Source organism: Berghia stephanieae, chromosome 10, assembly GCF_034508935.2.
Source record: "Berghia stephanieae isolate SIO BIC M18660-M18661 chromosome 10, UCSD_Bste_1.3, whole genome shotgun sequence".
Classification (NCBI taxonomy): domain Eukaryota; kingdom Metazoa; phylum Mollusca; class Gastropoda; order Nudibranchia; family Aeolidiidae; genus Berghia; species Berghia stephanieae.
In genome coordinates, this window is record NC_088369.1 from 37,658,792 (window position 1) to 37,673,791 (window position 15,000).

A 15,000-nucleotide genomic window follows, 5' to 3' on the forward strand; every position below is an offset into this window, starting at 1 on the left:
GGGGGGGGGGGGGGGGGGTTTGGACAAGATGGGGATCACTTTAATCGATCAATATTTGAAGGATGATTTTTCTGGTCAAAATTTTTAATACGGGGTGTTTTTTTTCAGAGTGCGACAGGATAGATTATGAGTTCTATGTCAGAATGTAACATACTGATGCTGTGTGATGATAATCATTATAATATTATGTCTGTCTGTCTGTCTGTCTGTTATCGCTTTCTTCCAGGCTGTGGCTTTTCACCAAACCAATGTGAGTAGTATTGTTGTTCCATTATGTTAAACAGCCTCACCAGGGCATGAGCTAAAAGTATAGTCTTACCGTAAACATTAAAAACAAATATTGTAACTCTGATTTAATTGAACAAAACTGCTGTAGACTAGGGAAAAAATCGTATTAAAAAATTTTGGCCAGAAACTCGTTTTTCGAATATTGATCCAGCGATTAAAATTTTGTCCAAAACTCTCAGACCTGGGACCTCCATGAAGCTATATTCGAGAAAATAAGGAAAAACTATATAGATAATATGCGCTTCGATAAAAAGCTCACAACATTGCCATCCGGAAATATAAGAAACCAACCCACAAAACTATGTGTAAAATTAAACGTTTAGTATGGTTAATACAGTTTAGTGAGAATTACTCATGGCAAAAAAATAAAATAAATAACAATAACAAAGACCCGCGTGACGTCATCTTCATACTATCTATAAATCATCCCCATTGCCACGGGCATTGCTGTAATGGAAAATATATTCTTTTTATTATAGTCAACGTTGCTTTGAGACCTTATCGATTTGGGTTATCAGACCTGTAAATAATACTCGTATTGACCCTCACTAATGTACTCAACGTACTTAATGTATAAAAGAATAAAAGAACTTGAGGTCTTCCTACTCAAGATATTGTTTTATGAGGGTCCAGGGTTTAGAGTTTTGTTTTCGTTGTGTTTGTTTGTTGGTGGTTTGTTTGTTTTTTTTTCGGGTTTTTATTTATTTATTTATTTTTTTTTTATTTTTTTTTTTTTTTTTTTTGCGGAAGGGGGGGGGGGGGGGTTGTTTCGTTTTTGTTGGGATTTTTTTAATACTTTTTTTTTTTTTTAAACCAAGATAAGGGTCATTTAAATCCATCGATATTTGTGAAGGACGAGTTTTCTGGCCAATTTTTTTTTCAATATACGTGTTTTTTCCAGGGTACGACACAACAGAAAACTGTTTAATCATTCAACTGTTTACATGATCTAGACAGACTTAAGTGCTAAATGTCGCAGGGGTCCATTAGGAATGTTGACCGCCGGGAGTTTCCATCCATAGCATCCAATAGAATTTAATTTTCGCTAAGTATGATGATATCATAATATTGATTGATCACCGTGTACTATAGTCCTTACTTAATATATACGAGAGATTGCAATGTTATTATGTCACTCACCGTGTCAAAACAATGGAGTGATGTTGATACTTGAAAATGAATTTATAGTCAGTCTAATCTATGTAAAAATTGAGTTAAATGTATGCGATTTAATGATTTAAATACAATAAATGCATTTTCATAAAGTACAAAAAATCCACAATGTCATTTTCATTTTTATTTAAACTTTAAATTCTTCATTTTTTAAGATAAATTATTTATTTATTTATTTTTTAATTAACTTATTTATTTATTTATTTATTTATTTATTTATTTATTTAATTATTTATTTTGTTATCCGATTCATTCCCGACATTATACACCCATTATTCGACACGTTGGGTCACATGACATATCTCCGAAGTAATTTTTTATTCCTTTCTGACGTACACTGGAAAAATAGTTTGTTTTGGTTGTTTTTTCAAATATTATCGATTGATTATAAATGATAAACGACCCTCAACTTGTCAAAATGTCTCAAAATGGACATCTCTTTCAAATCTCAGGTTTAGGACTTTTTGGCTAGTAGGAGGTCTTTTAATCCAGCGGTAATTCTGCCGTACTCTGAGAAAAACAAAAACAAAAACAACCAAAAAAAAAACAAAAAACAACACGTATGTTAGTCCCAGGTTTGTGAGTTTTTGACCATATGAGGATCATTTTAATCGATCGATATTTGAAATACAAATTTTCAGGCCAAAATGAGCACTACCATGTTGTTTGTTGGTTTGAAACATACATTTTCTGGCCAAAATTAGAAATACCATGTTGTTGGCTTGAAATACAAATTTTCAGGCCAAAATTAGAACTACCATGTTGTTTGTTGGTTTGAAACATATTTTGGCCAAATGGACTACCATTGTTTGTTGGTTTGAAAAATTTTTGGCCAAAAAGAAATAATGTTGGGTTGAAATAAAATTTTCCCAAAATAAATTTGTGTTTTTTGTTTGAAACTAATTTTGGAAAATTGTTGTGGGGTGTTAAATATTTAGGAAATAGCTACAGTTGTTGGGGGGGGAAAAATTTTGGAAAAGAAAAGGTTTTGGGTTGAACATTTTTGGCCAATTGAAATCCCTGGTTGTGGTTAAATACTTTTTGAGGCCAAAGAAAAATTTTTTGGGGGGTTTTATTAGAATAGGGGGAAGAATTGACCTGGGGGTTGGTGTGTCTTTAAATGGTTTTATTTTGGGGGGGGGGGGGGGTTTTTGAGTGATTTTGAATGAAATTTGCTTGGGGGGTTTTGGTGGGGTTGGGGGGTTTGGGGGGGGGGGGGGGGAAAAGATGGGGGATGAATTTTGAGGGGTTTTGTTTTTGGGGGGGATTTTGGGGGCATTTTTTGGGGGGGGGTTTTTTGTGTGGTTTTTGGGTTCATGTTTGGTGAAAAGGGGGGGGGGGGAGAAAAAGGGGGGTTAAATACCAAAGTGAGAAGGTTTTTGTGGGTGGGTTTGGTGGGTTTTTGCCCCGGGTATGCGTTTGTTGTTTAGCGCTGGGGGGGGGGGTTGGGAAAAGGGTTTTAAAAATATCTCTATTAATATTTTGACCTGTTATTATTATCACCTTTTAAATTTTATTCATCTTTAAAAATTTATAAAAAATATTTTTTTTAAGTTAAAAATTCCTAAGGGGTTTATCCGGTTCTTTCTGAGGGAAGTTTATCCCGTGTCTATAGTTTTAACCTCTTAGAGTCCCCGGGAAAATAAAATTTTTTTTTAAACCTTTTGTTACGGTTATTAATTGGTTCAACTTACGCCCTCCTTCTTAGCAGGGAATTTAGTAAGCGCTAAACTTGGGGGAACATGGGACGCACATTAAATATTTCCGCCTAAAAGCATCCTTAGGGAAAAAAAAAAACATTAGAAATCTGATCATGTTTTGACTTTTACACATTCTGATCACAAGAATAAAGAGTACTGATTTTCTGTGTTTAGAACCAAGCTGCTCGTTGCTGGGCGACGTGACATCAGACGATTGAATCCAATTGACTTGACTCGTTGCCCAGATTGACCAATGAGGTGGAGTCAAATATGTACCTCACCTGAAATTGGATTCAATACTGAGTCCACTCCCCCAGCAACGAGCCCTTGGTTCTAAACCGAAAAAAAAAAAATACTCTTTTATTCTTCATTCTGGCTAAACTTTACCATGTCATGTGTTTAAATGTATAAAAGCAAAACATGAACAATTTATAATGTTTTTTCCTCGGATATACACTTTTAATGCCGCGAAGAAGTTTTCAAAAGGCTCCGACATGGTTCCGATAGTTTTAAACCTTACTAAGTTACTATGCGTCATTACGAGGGAACTGACGTCACGACTGTTGAAGTCCATTTGGGTTGGTCACTGTTCTCGTTCTTCTCGTTACTGACTCACTGGCCGAAAGTACTATCAATCAATCTGTTTGATCAGTTTATTTTAGCTCAAGCCCTGTGTGTTAACCGTTCACTCATTTCATCCGTGACCTCTCACCTTTGTTTTTGTTATTTTGTTTGTTTGGGTTGGTTTTATTTGGTGTTGTTATTTGTTGTTGTTGTTGTTTTTGTTTTGTTTCTTGTTTCTTTCTTTTTTTTTTTTTTTTTTGGGGGGGGGGGGGTTTTATTATTATTATTATTATTTTTATTATTATTATTACTACTACTACTATACTACTACTACTACTACTATACTACTACTACTACTACTACTACTATTATTTATTATTATTATTATTATTATTATTATATTATTATTATTATTATTGTTATTATTATTATTATTATTATTATTATTATTATTATTATTATTATTATTATTATTATTATTATTATTATTATTATTATTATTATTATTTTTATTATTATTATTATTATTTTGGTCTGACTTTGTTGTCTGATGATGTGACTTGCGACTTCCAACATGTAGGTCGAGAGTTCCGGTCCCCAATCTGTGACGGCGCAATCTTGAGTCCTTGGATAAAGAGGCTCTTTACCCATTTAGCACATTATGTCCCCTGTGTCACTGTTCATCCATCGCCCTCTGACCTTTCACCTTTATTATATAGCTGTTGTCGTTGTTGTCGTTGTCGTTGTTGTCGTCATTGTCGTTGTTGTTGTCGTTGTTGTCGTCGTTGTTGTTGTTGTTGTTGTTGTTGTAACTATAATTTTGTGGTATGACACTCGGCTTCTAACACCTGTAGGTCACTGGTTCGAGTCCGGCTCTAGGCATCGCAAAGTTGAGTCCTTGGAATGGGGGGCTGGGGGGGGGGGGGGGGTTTGAAGGAGAAAAACTAGTTTCATTATACACCATTCCCCGATGTCCCGGATTCAGGCTTTTTAATTTTCTTGGGAAAAGTCATTAACCACCAATTTGATCTGTTTGGACAACATGGGTGACTCCTGTTGACGTCATTCGTTTGTCTGATGGACTATCTATAGATAGAATGAAGTTGACGTCACTCAGGTCTATTGTTATTGTGGTTTTTTTGGGGTTTTTTTTGTGTTTTTTGTTTTGTTTTGTTTTTTGCCATCCGCGTTAATGAGTAATTCTCACTAAACTGTATTAACCAGACTATAAACGTTTAAGGTTACGCACAGTTTTGCGTGTTGGTCCGTTATACTTCCGGATGGCAATGTTGTGAGCACACTATCTATAATATTCCTTCATGGAAAGCCTAGGCGATGGCTACTCACAATGCACGGAAGGGCGTTTTTTTAAATATAAATCGTATACTCTTGGTTTCAATGAGTTTCTGGCCTGAATGGAATGAGACGTTCCTTATAATTGGGACATGACTTTTCTTCCCTGACTCACGTGGGTCGTGTTCCCTTTTAAACAACCTTTATCTAGAGTTAATTCTTTTATTCATGTATGTTTTTGTGAACCTTTAATTAACTCTCCTAACCCGTGATTAAAACATCTGTCGCGTGACGAGCATTTGAGATATTGCACGCTAATTTCAAATTCTATGTGATCTTTTGAAGAAAAACCAAAAAAATGATTGTATTAAATTTTACATTTCCGATTCAGATCTGTTTTCGTCCTGTAAATAAATGTATTCACCAATATCGCTCAAAGTGTTCAATATAACAGTGGAAGTTCCTATGTTTCTACACCCCCCCCCCTTATTTTATTTCTTTTCTCCACTCCCCCCCCCCTCACTCTGTTTTTTATTCCTTTTTCCCCTCCTCTTTTTTTTCTTCTTCTTCTACCCCCCCCCCCCCCTCCCTTTTCATCAAAATTTATTTTTTGATAATGTGGAAGGGGAAAAGAAACTCTCTTTTCAAGGAGATGGTGGAATATTTTAAAGCTGTTTGTTATATTATTATTATTATTATTATTATTATTATTATTATTATTATTATTATTATTATTATTATTATTATTATTATTATTATTATTATTATTATTATTATTATTATTATTTACCTGGTACATGTCAATTCCCTTTAACTCTTATATCAATTTGTGAGTTTAAACTTTTATTTACTCAGAGTTAATAAAATATCACCCTTTTGTCTTGCCTATATGATATCCCAGTTTCGTTTATTTTTTTTAGACCCAATAAATATTGACTCAATTCTTCAACACGTTTTTCTACAGTATCCACTCTCCAGTGTTACGTGTTGTCACCATAATATAAATGGTTACAACAATAAGGTTTATGTAAATGTCCGAGCGTAGATCTTATTGTAAATATAATAAACAATCAAGGATGTATTCATGTTAAGATGAGTACTTTAATAAAACAGTGCATACATGATATCAATACGAGAGTAGGAACACAACTGACTATAGGCAAATGCTACTAGATATAATATAGGGTTGAATACGCTAAGAAGAGAGCGGGGTACAATACATTCCATTGTCAGGTGTGACCAGAGGTGGGTACGAGGGAGAACGGTCATGATTAATGACTTATATAGAGAAGTTGGATAGGTACTACAAGGGTAGTGCTACAAGTGTATACGCACGTAACATCCAGTGCTATTTTGGCGGGATTTCGTGCTTGAGGTCCTTAGTGGTCTTTCAGAGCTATAAGGCCCGTAGATCCGGAGTTTATTCCAGTTTGGTTTTTGCTGGATTTCCTGCTTGAGGTCCTTAGTGGTCTTTCGGAGCTATAAGTCCCATAGAACCGGAGTGTATCCCAGTGCGATTTGGCCGGGATTTCGTGCTTGAGGTCCTTAGTGGTCTTTCGGGGCTATAAGGCCCCGTAGAACAGGAGTTTATCCCAGTTCAGTTTTGGCTGGATTTCGTGCTTGAGGTCCTTGGTGACTGTGGTCTTTCAGAGCGATGAGGCCCATAGAACCGGAGTTTATCCCAGTGCGATTTGGCCGGGATTTCGTGCATTTGAGGTCCTTAGTGGTCTTTAAAAGCTTTAAGGCCCATAGAACCGGAGTTTATCCCAGTGCGATTTGGCCGGGATTTCGTGCATTTGAGGTCCTTAGTGGTCTTTAAAAGCTTTAAGGCCCATAGAACTGGAGTTTATCCCAGTCCCTTTGGGTGTAAAGATGATGCTCTACTAAATCAGCTGTCGACATCCTTCGGTGTCCATAGGGCGTCGGGTCATTTATGCGTCTGTGCTAAATCACGTAGGGTATCCCCTCTCTCTCTCTCTCTCTCTCTCTCTATATATATTATATATATATTATATATAATATATATATCCTGCCCCTAATAAATAATATTATTCTCGTGCAATTTTGGTCTGGTTAGTTTCTTGATCAGTTTTATTGTTGAAACCATTTGAATGTTGTGGTGTTATCTCTATTTGCCTGTGTCTGGTACTTGTGGAACGTTTGTTTGTTTGTTTGTTTGTTTGTCTATTCTTTGTTTGTCTTGTTGTCTGGTGTTTAATTATTCGTGGACTGGAAAGAATAATGTGCAAACTTGAATAATATAACTGCTTTTAAAAAAAAAGAACAAAATTCGAAGTACGGAACTTTTCGGACATGAATCAGCCAATAACAATAATAGTTTTGTTTGTTTGTTTGTTTTTTGTTTTTGTTTTTTATTTTTATTTTGTAATCTCGGAGTACACTCATGGGTCAATAACTTTTGAAGCTGAACTTCACTTTCCTTGTCTTCTATTTTTTTCTCTCTTTTACTTGAGCATGTTAGCGCAAGCAAACGTTATCTCTCCCATCTGTCTATTTGATATCATCTCGTCATCTTCCTTTGATCATTAAAAAATACACACACACAAAAATAAACAGGTTGAGCACCGTTAATTCTTCTGTTTTATCTTTATCATCATCATCATCATCGTCGTCGTTATCGTCGTTGTTTACGTGTGTTTTGGGTTTTTTTACAACAGTGTTACTTATGTTTATTTAATTTCCTTATTTCTCTGTTCGTTTTCAGAGTCTTCAAGAAAAGCAGTCCAAACGGAAAGGTAAGATTGGATTTTACTCTTCTTTTTTTCTTTCTTTTTTTTTTTTTGGGGGGGGGGGGGGGGGGGTGGAGAGGCATTGCGCATACAATGCTTGATTCCCCCCCCCCCCCAAATCACCTTATCCTTCAATAAATATTTAGGTTTAAAATTATTCAGTCTATCCCACTTTCTTCATCGTTAATAAATGGACAATAGCAATTAATTGTTTGCTACCCCCTTTTAGATAGACGCTAGTCCACGTCAAAGTACTTTCCATCAGATATAACGGATCCGGCTACCTAATAGCTGATATTATCGGATCATGGGGTTAGAAGAGAAAAAATATCTGTTAGGCGGTATTACAATATTGTCCGACGAAGGTATTGCTGGAAATGACCAGGTAGGTACTCATTTTACCTTTGAGTGCGGGGAAAGAATGTAAGTTATTAAATAGCCTTTTCCATGTCTTCTTGACCGGGGGAATTTCATGTTTGAGGTCCTTTTAGTACGGCTATGTGGTCAAGTGGTATACCACTCGCTTTCGGATCGGAAGGTCCTGGGTTCGCGCTCGGCGCATAGTTGAGTCCTTGGAAAAGGCTCTTTGCTCACATTCTCTCACCGTACTCAGGTGTAAAATGAGTACCTGGTCTTTGTCTGAAAAATTGTAATATCGCCTAACAGGCGTTATGTCCCGTCCTACATGTTAAATGTTGCTGTTGACCAGGGACCTCTTGTGAAGCGCTTTGAGGACGTTTAGTGGATATTGCGCTATATAAAAACTCAAGTTTTAGTGGTTTTTCGGAGCGATGAGGCCCACTGAACCGGAGTTTATAGATAGATTGAAATTGACGTCACTCAGGTCTTTGTTCTTGCTTTTTGCCATCCACGTTTATGAGTAATTCTCACTGCATTCAAGGTTACACATAGCTTTGTGTGTTGGTCCGTTATAATTCCGGATGGCAATGTTGTGAGCTTCTTAGCCAAGCGCATACTATGTATACCAGTCCCTTGGGTGTAAATAGGGTGTTCTACTAAATCAACTATCGACATCCCTTCGGGATCCTCAGGGCGTCGGGATTATTTATGCGTCTGCGCTAAATCACATATACCCTCCCCCCCCCCCCCCCCCCCCCCCCCCCCCCCCCCCCCCTAATAAATCATAATATTAATATTATTCTCGCGCAATTTTGGTCTGGTTAGTTCTTGATAAGTTTTATTCGTGCGCTGCTCAGATAGAGCGGGACTCGAACCCTGGACCTTCCATTCCGAAAGCGAATGCCGTGCGTACCACAAGACCACATAGCCGCACAATAAAAGAGGAGAAACAATGGGAGTATGGTTTGATGATAATGTAGTAAATATTATGATAATATTGTTTTATTGCTATCGAGTTTTAGCTCGTTTTCTTAATTTTCGAAGGATTTTTTTTTCATCCCTTTCGTTTCTTGCAATGAATTCCTCCCTTAAGTTTTAGCACAACTGTCTTGAGAGGATATAAAGCGAGAATTGTAAGCTTTTTTTTATTTTTTTTTTTTTATTTTTCTTTCTTTTTTTTGTTTTTTTCTTGTTTTTTTTTTTTTTTGTTGTTTTTTTTTGTTTTGTTGTTGTTGTTTTTTTTTTGTTGTTTTTTTTTTTTTTTTTTTTTTTTTGGGGGGGGGGGGGGGGGGGGGGGGGGGGCCAGGGGGGATTACCATCTTTAAAAACAAACGTACAGGAGGAAGTAACTCTATAGCAACAGATAAGCTATTTAGCCGATCCTGTAAAAAGTTCGTGTTAAATGTCAAGCTGACATTTGTGTTCACCTTTTATTTTCCTTCCGCTATATACATAAGTTCTTATTAATGATAAATAAATTCGGTACAAATTTCACTTTCCTATGTTTAAAATAAAGAGATGCGAATTGTGTAACGCCGTCACTAAGCGATATTATGTCGGGTTGAATACGGTGCAGTAAATTGATTTTGTAGCCACAAAAAATTGAAACTTCAAGTGGATTTCTTTTTCATAAGACGGAGAATAGATCTAAATACAATTTATTACAAAACAAATAAATTATCAATTCGTGCGGCTGTGTTGTCTTGTGGTATGACACGTCTGGCTTTCGGATCGGAAGGTCCTGGGTTCGAACCTCGCGTCGGCGCATAGCAGCTGAGTCCTTGAAAAGGGCTCTTTAGTCACATAATCTCACCGTACTCAGGTGTAAAATGAGTACCAGGCCGTTAACAGCGTTGTCTCTGTCGGGAAAAAATTGGTTATATCGCCTAACATGCGACATTTCTGGTTCTATGTGTTAAGTGTTCCTGTTGGCCAGGGACCTCTTGTAAAGCGCTTTGAGCACGTCTAGTGGATATTGCTCTATATAAAAGTTCGAATTTTAATTTCCTTTTTGGAGAACCAAATTTCTACCGACAAAATACCGTTGTGAAACAGCGAGTCTGACAACCCAATTCCTTATGGGCTCATTGTTGTTGTAATGGCAATCTCAGTAATTAATGTCAATGGTGCTGCTCGAAGCTCGAAGAAATATTGAAGAAAAATTGAAGCTTACATTCAATTTCACATTGTTAAATAACAATGTGAAATTGAATGTAAGCTTCAATTTAATGTACGAAAACAGATAAAATGAACATTCCGGCTTGCTTTCCCCTTTATCAAGAAAACAAGATGAATGAAACACTACAGACGAATGAGATAATAATGTGGCAGTGGCGTTATTAAGATGAATCTTTTTCTCTGTTTTGTCTGATACTATTTTATAGACACTTTTTTCGATGTTTATCTTATGTCAATTCCTGCTCCTGAATATTTTATTTGAATACTATTTTATAAATTCTATCTGTCTATCTATCTATCTATCTATCTATCTATCTATCTATCTATCTATCTATCTATCTATCTATCTATCTATCTATCTATCTATCAATCTATCTACCTATCTATCTATCTATCTATCTATCTATCTATCTATCTATCTATCTATCTATCCATCCATCCGTCCATCCCCATCTATATCTGTCCATCTATCTATCTATCTATCTATCTATCTATCTATCTATCTATCTATATATATATATATATATATATATATATATATAATAATAATAATAATACACATTTATATAGCGCTCATTCTCGTGTAAACACAAGCTCTGGGCACTTTACAATATAAATATCAATTTTAAGTGAAAAAAATAATAACAATAATAATTCATAGCCAAATCAAGGATTCATATAGTCAAGAAAAACAAATACAGTAAAAATGTGTCTTGAGATTCTTTTTAAAAGTAGGTAAAGACTTGCACTCCCTCAGACCACGTGGCAGTTCATTCCAAATCTTGGGGCCGAAACAAGCAAACGATCTATCACCAAATTTTGTTCTTGATCTTTTTTCCGAAATTTTCGTTTGGTCATTACATGATCTTAAAGTGTAATTTTCAAATTTACACATGACCACGTGATCTGTGAGATATGCCGGTCCTATACCAGCCAAACACTTATAAACAAGACACGCTGCTTTGTAATATGTGCGCTTTTCAATGGGCAACCAATGGAGAGATGCCAACAAAGGGGTTGCATGATCAAATTTTTTTTTGCCAAAAACTAATCTTGCTGCACTGTTTTGCAGCAGTTGTAATTGTTTAATAGAAGCCTGAGGCAAGTTGACAAGCAGCGAGTTACAATAATCTAGTTTCGAAAAAATGAGGGAAACAACCAATGTTTTACATGTTCCAATTGCAATATACTGACGGATCGAACTGATTTTCTTCAATTGAAAGTATAATGCCCCCCATAGACGCCGGCATCCGCTGGTAGCGGGACGGATGACCTATCGCTTTGACCCCATCCCTGCGTTTATCGCAGATGATTTTTGCCCACATACGGGGAGATATTTTTTTTAGGCGATCGGCGATCGGGGGCGTGGCAGTATAAAAAAGTGGACAATTTTTTTCGGATTTTCGCTGTTTTCACGTCGGATTCGTGATCAGCGTCAAATTTACAATAGGTTTGATACTAAGAACTGTGTGTTTACTCCAAAAATTGGTGAAATTAGAAATAAATTTTAATTAATAGTGAGGCTATGTGGCCGACAGAACCGATCCCAGTTACTGTCTGTTATTCTATCTTTCGTCTTGCCACAATAGTGATTACTTCTCACTAAATTATATCAATTAGACTGTTGAAGGAACGAAATTGACATCATTCCACTCTTTGTTATTGTATTAAGGCAGTCATTTTGGTAATTAGTTCTCACTAAATTATATCAATCAGACTTTTAACGTTCAAGTTTACTCGTAGTTTTGTATGACGGTACGTTATTTCCGACTGGTGGATGTTGCGAGCATTTTACCTAAACTCATAGCATCAATAACCGTCCAAGATATTCGCATCATATGTAGCAATAGCTATAATAATCTAACATGTCGAGAGAGAGAGAGAGAGAGAGAGGAGAGAGAGAGAGAGAGAGAGAGAGAAAGAAAGAGAGAGGGAGAGAGAGAAAGAGAAAGAGAGAAAAATTTACTTGCGCTATATATACCGCTATATTCAATAAAGGTGCTCAAATCACTTTATAAGGGTCTTTGGCCAACATAAAAACATGTTAGACGAGACATGACTGTTAAGCGATATTGCAATTGTTTCCCGACAGAGACGACGCTGTAAACAGCGAGGTACTCATTTTAACAGTGAACAAGGTGAGAGAATGCGAGTAAAGAGCCTTTTCCAAGGATCAATTATGCGCCACTCAGAGCGGGACTCGAATCCAGTACCGTCCGATCCAAAGGCGAGTGTCATTTCACAAGATCACATGCATAGCCGCACAAAAAAGTGATGAGAGAATAGATTCATATGTATTGAAGGAGGAGAGAGCGGATGGAGTGAGTAAAGTTCTTGGATATTTATAGAAGGAACCAAATTGACGTCACTCATCTCATTGTTATTGTTTTTTGACACCCATTTTTATGATTAGTTATCATTAAAATATATCAGACTATAACGTTCAAGGTTCCATGTAGATCTTTGGGCTGGAGTGATATTTATGGCTGGCGGACTTTGTGAGTATTTTAATTTAACACAGAGCATCAATAGAAGGAATGAATTTGACGTTAGTCAACCCGTTGTTATTGCTTTTAGACAGCATTTTATAATTAACTTATCACTAAGTTATATCAATCAGACAATGAACGTTCGCGTTTGCAGTTTTGTGTGTTAATATGTTATACCCCGATGGAGATGTCGTGAGTATTTTTCCAATACGCATAACATCAATACATTTGCAATCCGATTTAAGTTTAAAAGCAACGTAGTCCACGGAAATTTTTCCATTTTGTGGACAATAAAGATTTTTTATTTATCGTCATTATTATATTATTATTATTATTATTATTATTATTATATTATTATTATTATTATTATTATTATTATTATTATTATTATTATTATATTATTATTATTATTATTACTATTATTATTATTATTATTATTATTATTATTATTATTATTATTATCATTATTATTATTATTATTATTATTATTATTATTATTATTATTATTATTATTATTATTATTATTATTATTATTATATTATAAAACAAATCGACAGTGTTCCCGTGGCAGGTTAAACGGGTACTCCTCGGGACTACTCGCATTCGCACCCCCCCCCCCCCCCCCCCCCCCACCACCACCACCACCACCCACCACACACGCACACAGCTCTTTTCTTTTTCTTTTTTTTTTTTTTTTTTTTTTGGGGGGGGGGGGGGGGGGGGGGGCGTTTGTTTGTAGATTATAATTCAAGGTTACAATGCCCACCCCATTCCAAGGCTTTTTGGCATCTGCCAATCCCAAATGTCTGTGTCAAGGTCGACCGTCATGTCGCGTCAACGGGTGAGGAGGAAAAAAAAAAAAAAAGAACTGGCATATTATTATATCATTACATTGAAAATTATGAAAACTATTTTTTATTTTGTATGAAATCCTTTATAAGTTTTACGATGAACAAGAACGAAACTTTTGCCATCTACCTCTTCCTGGCGCAACATTTATAAAAATATTATTTTAAAAAAATAATAACACAGCATTTATTTGGCGCAATATCCACGTGCTCAAAGCGCTTTACAAGGGGTCCCAAGGCAACAGCAATATTAGACTTGAAAGACGAGACATGACGCCTGTCAGGCGATGTGACATTTTTTCCCAACAAAGACAACGAACGGCCATGTTCTCATTTTACACCTGAGTACGGTGAGAGAATGTGAGTGAAGAGCCTTTTCCAAGGACTCAACTCTGCGCCACTCAGAGCGGGTCTCGAAACCTGAACCTTCCGATCCGAAAGCGAGAGTCATACCACTTGATCCATCACAAAACAGGGAGGGGCACTTTTCTGTCGGCCACATAGCCTCAATATTAATTAAAATTTATTTCTAATTTCATCAATTTTTGGAGTAAAAACATAGTTCTTGGTATCAAACCTATTGTAAATTCGACGCTGATCACGAATCTGACGTCAAAACAGCGAAAATCCGAAAAAAAATTGTCCAATTTTTTATACTGCCACGCCCCGATCGCCGATCGCCTCGAAAAATATTAAGCAAAGCGGGCTGTGCGGGCGATCGACCGTACCTAGGTTTATCGGCCAGGTATTTGGCCACACACATTGCGTTTTCACCCCGGTTTGCCTGATCGTGGTTCGGACGCCTATCAAAACCGTGCGTGTATGGAGCCTTTAAAGATTTACAGAGAGCAGAAATGTGAGCTGACATTCTCATTTCTGAATCAAAATAGACACCCAAATTTTTCACAGTCTTTGAAACTTTGATCTTTTCACCCCCAATCGACACCTCAAGACCATCATTCACCTTCAACTGCCCTCTATTTCCCACAATCATCACTTCTGTTTTTGACTCATTCATTTTCAACTTGTTTGCATCCATCCACTCTTTTACATCCGTCACACATTCTTCCACACGTTTCACAATATTTTCGAGATTTTTAGTTTTATCAGTAGCATAAAGTTGCGTATCATCTGCATCTATATATATATATATATATATATATATATATATATATATCTGTCTGTCTGTCTATCTATCAATCTCTATATCTATCTATTTATCATGTCAGTCTATCAATTATCTATCTGTCTGTCTATCTATCTATCAATCTCTATATCTGCCTATTTATCAGTCACTCTATCTATTTATGTCTGTCTGAAATTCTGCTAAATATCTACCTACTAAGCAACCAACCAA

At 36.1% G+C, this 15,000-nt stretch overlaps 1 protein-coding gene across 1 annotated transcript in view; it reads left to right on the forward strand.

The window, feature by feature from the left end:
* Positions 1-15,000, forward strand: part of LOC144981074 (beta-arrestin-1-like) — a 265,024-nt gene that overhangs the window by 178,541 nt on the left and 71,483 nt on the right. The window contains 1 exon segment of the mRNA XM_078929187.1: positions 7,744-7,774. Within this exon segment, the coding sequence (XP_078785313.1) occupies positions 7,744-7,774 (31 nt within the window).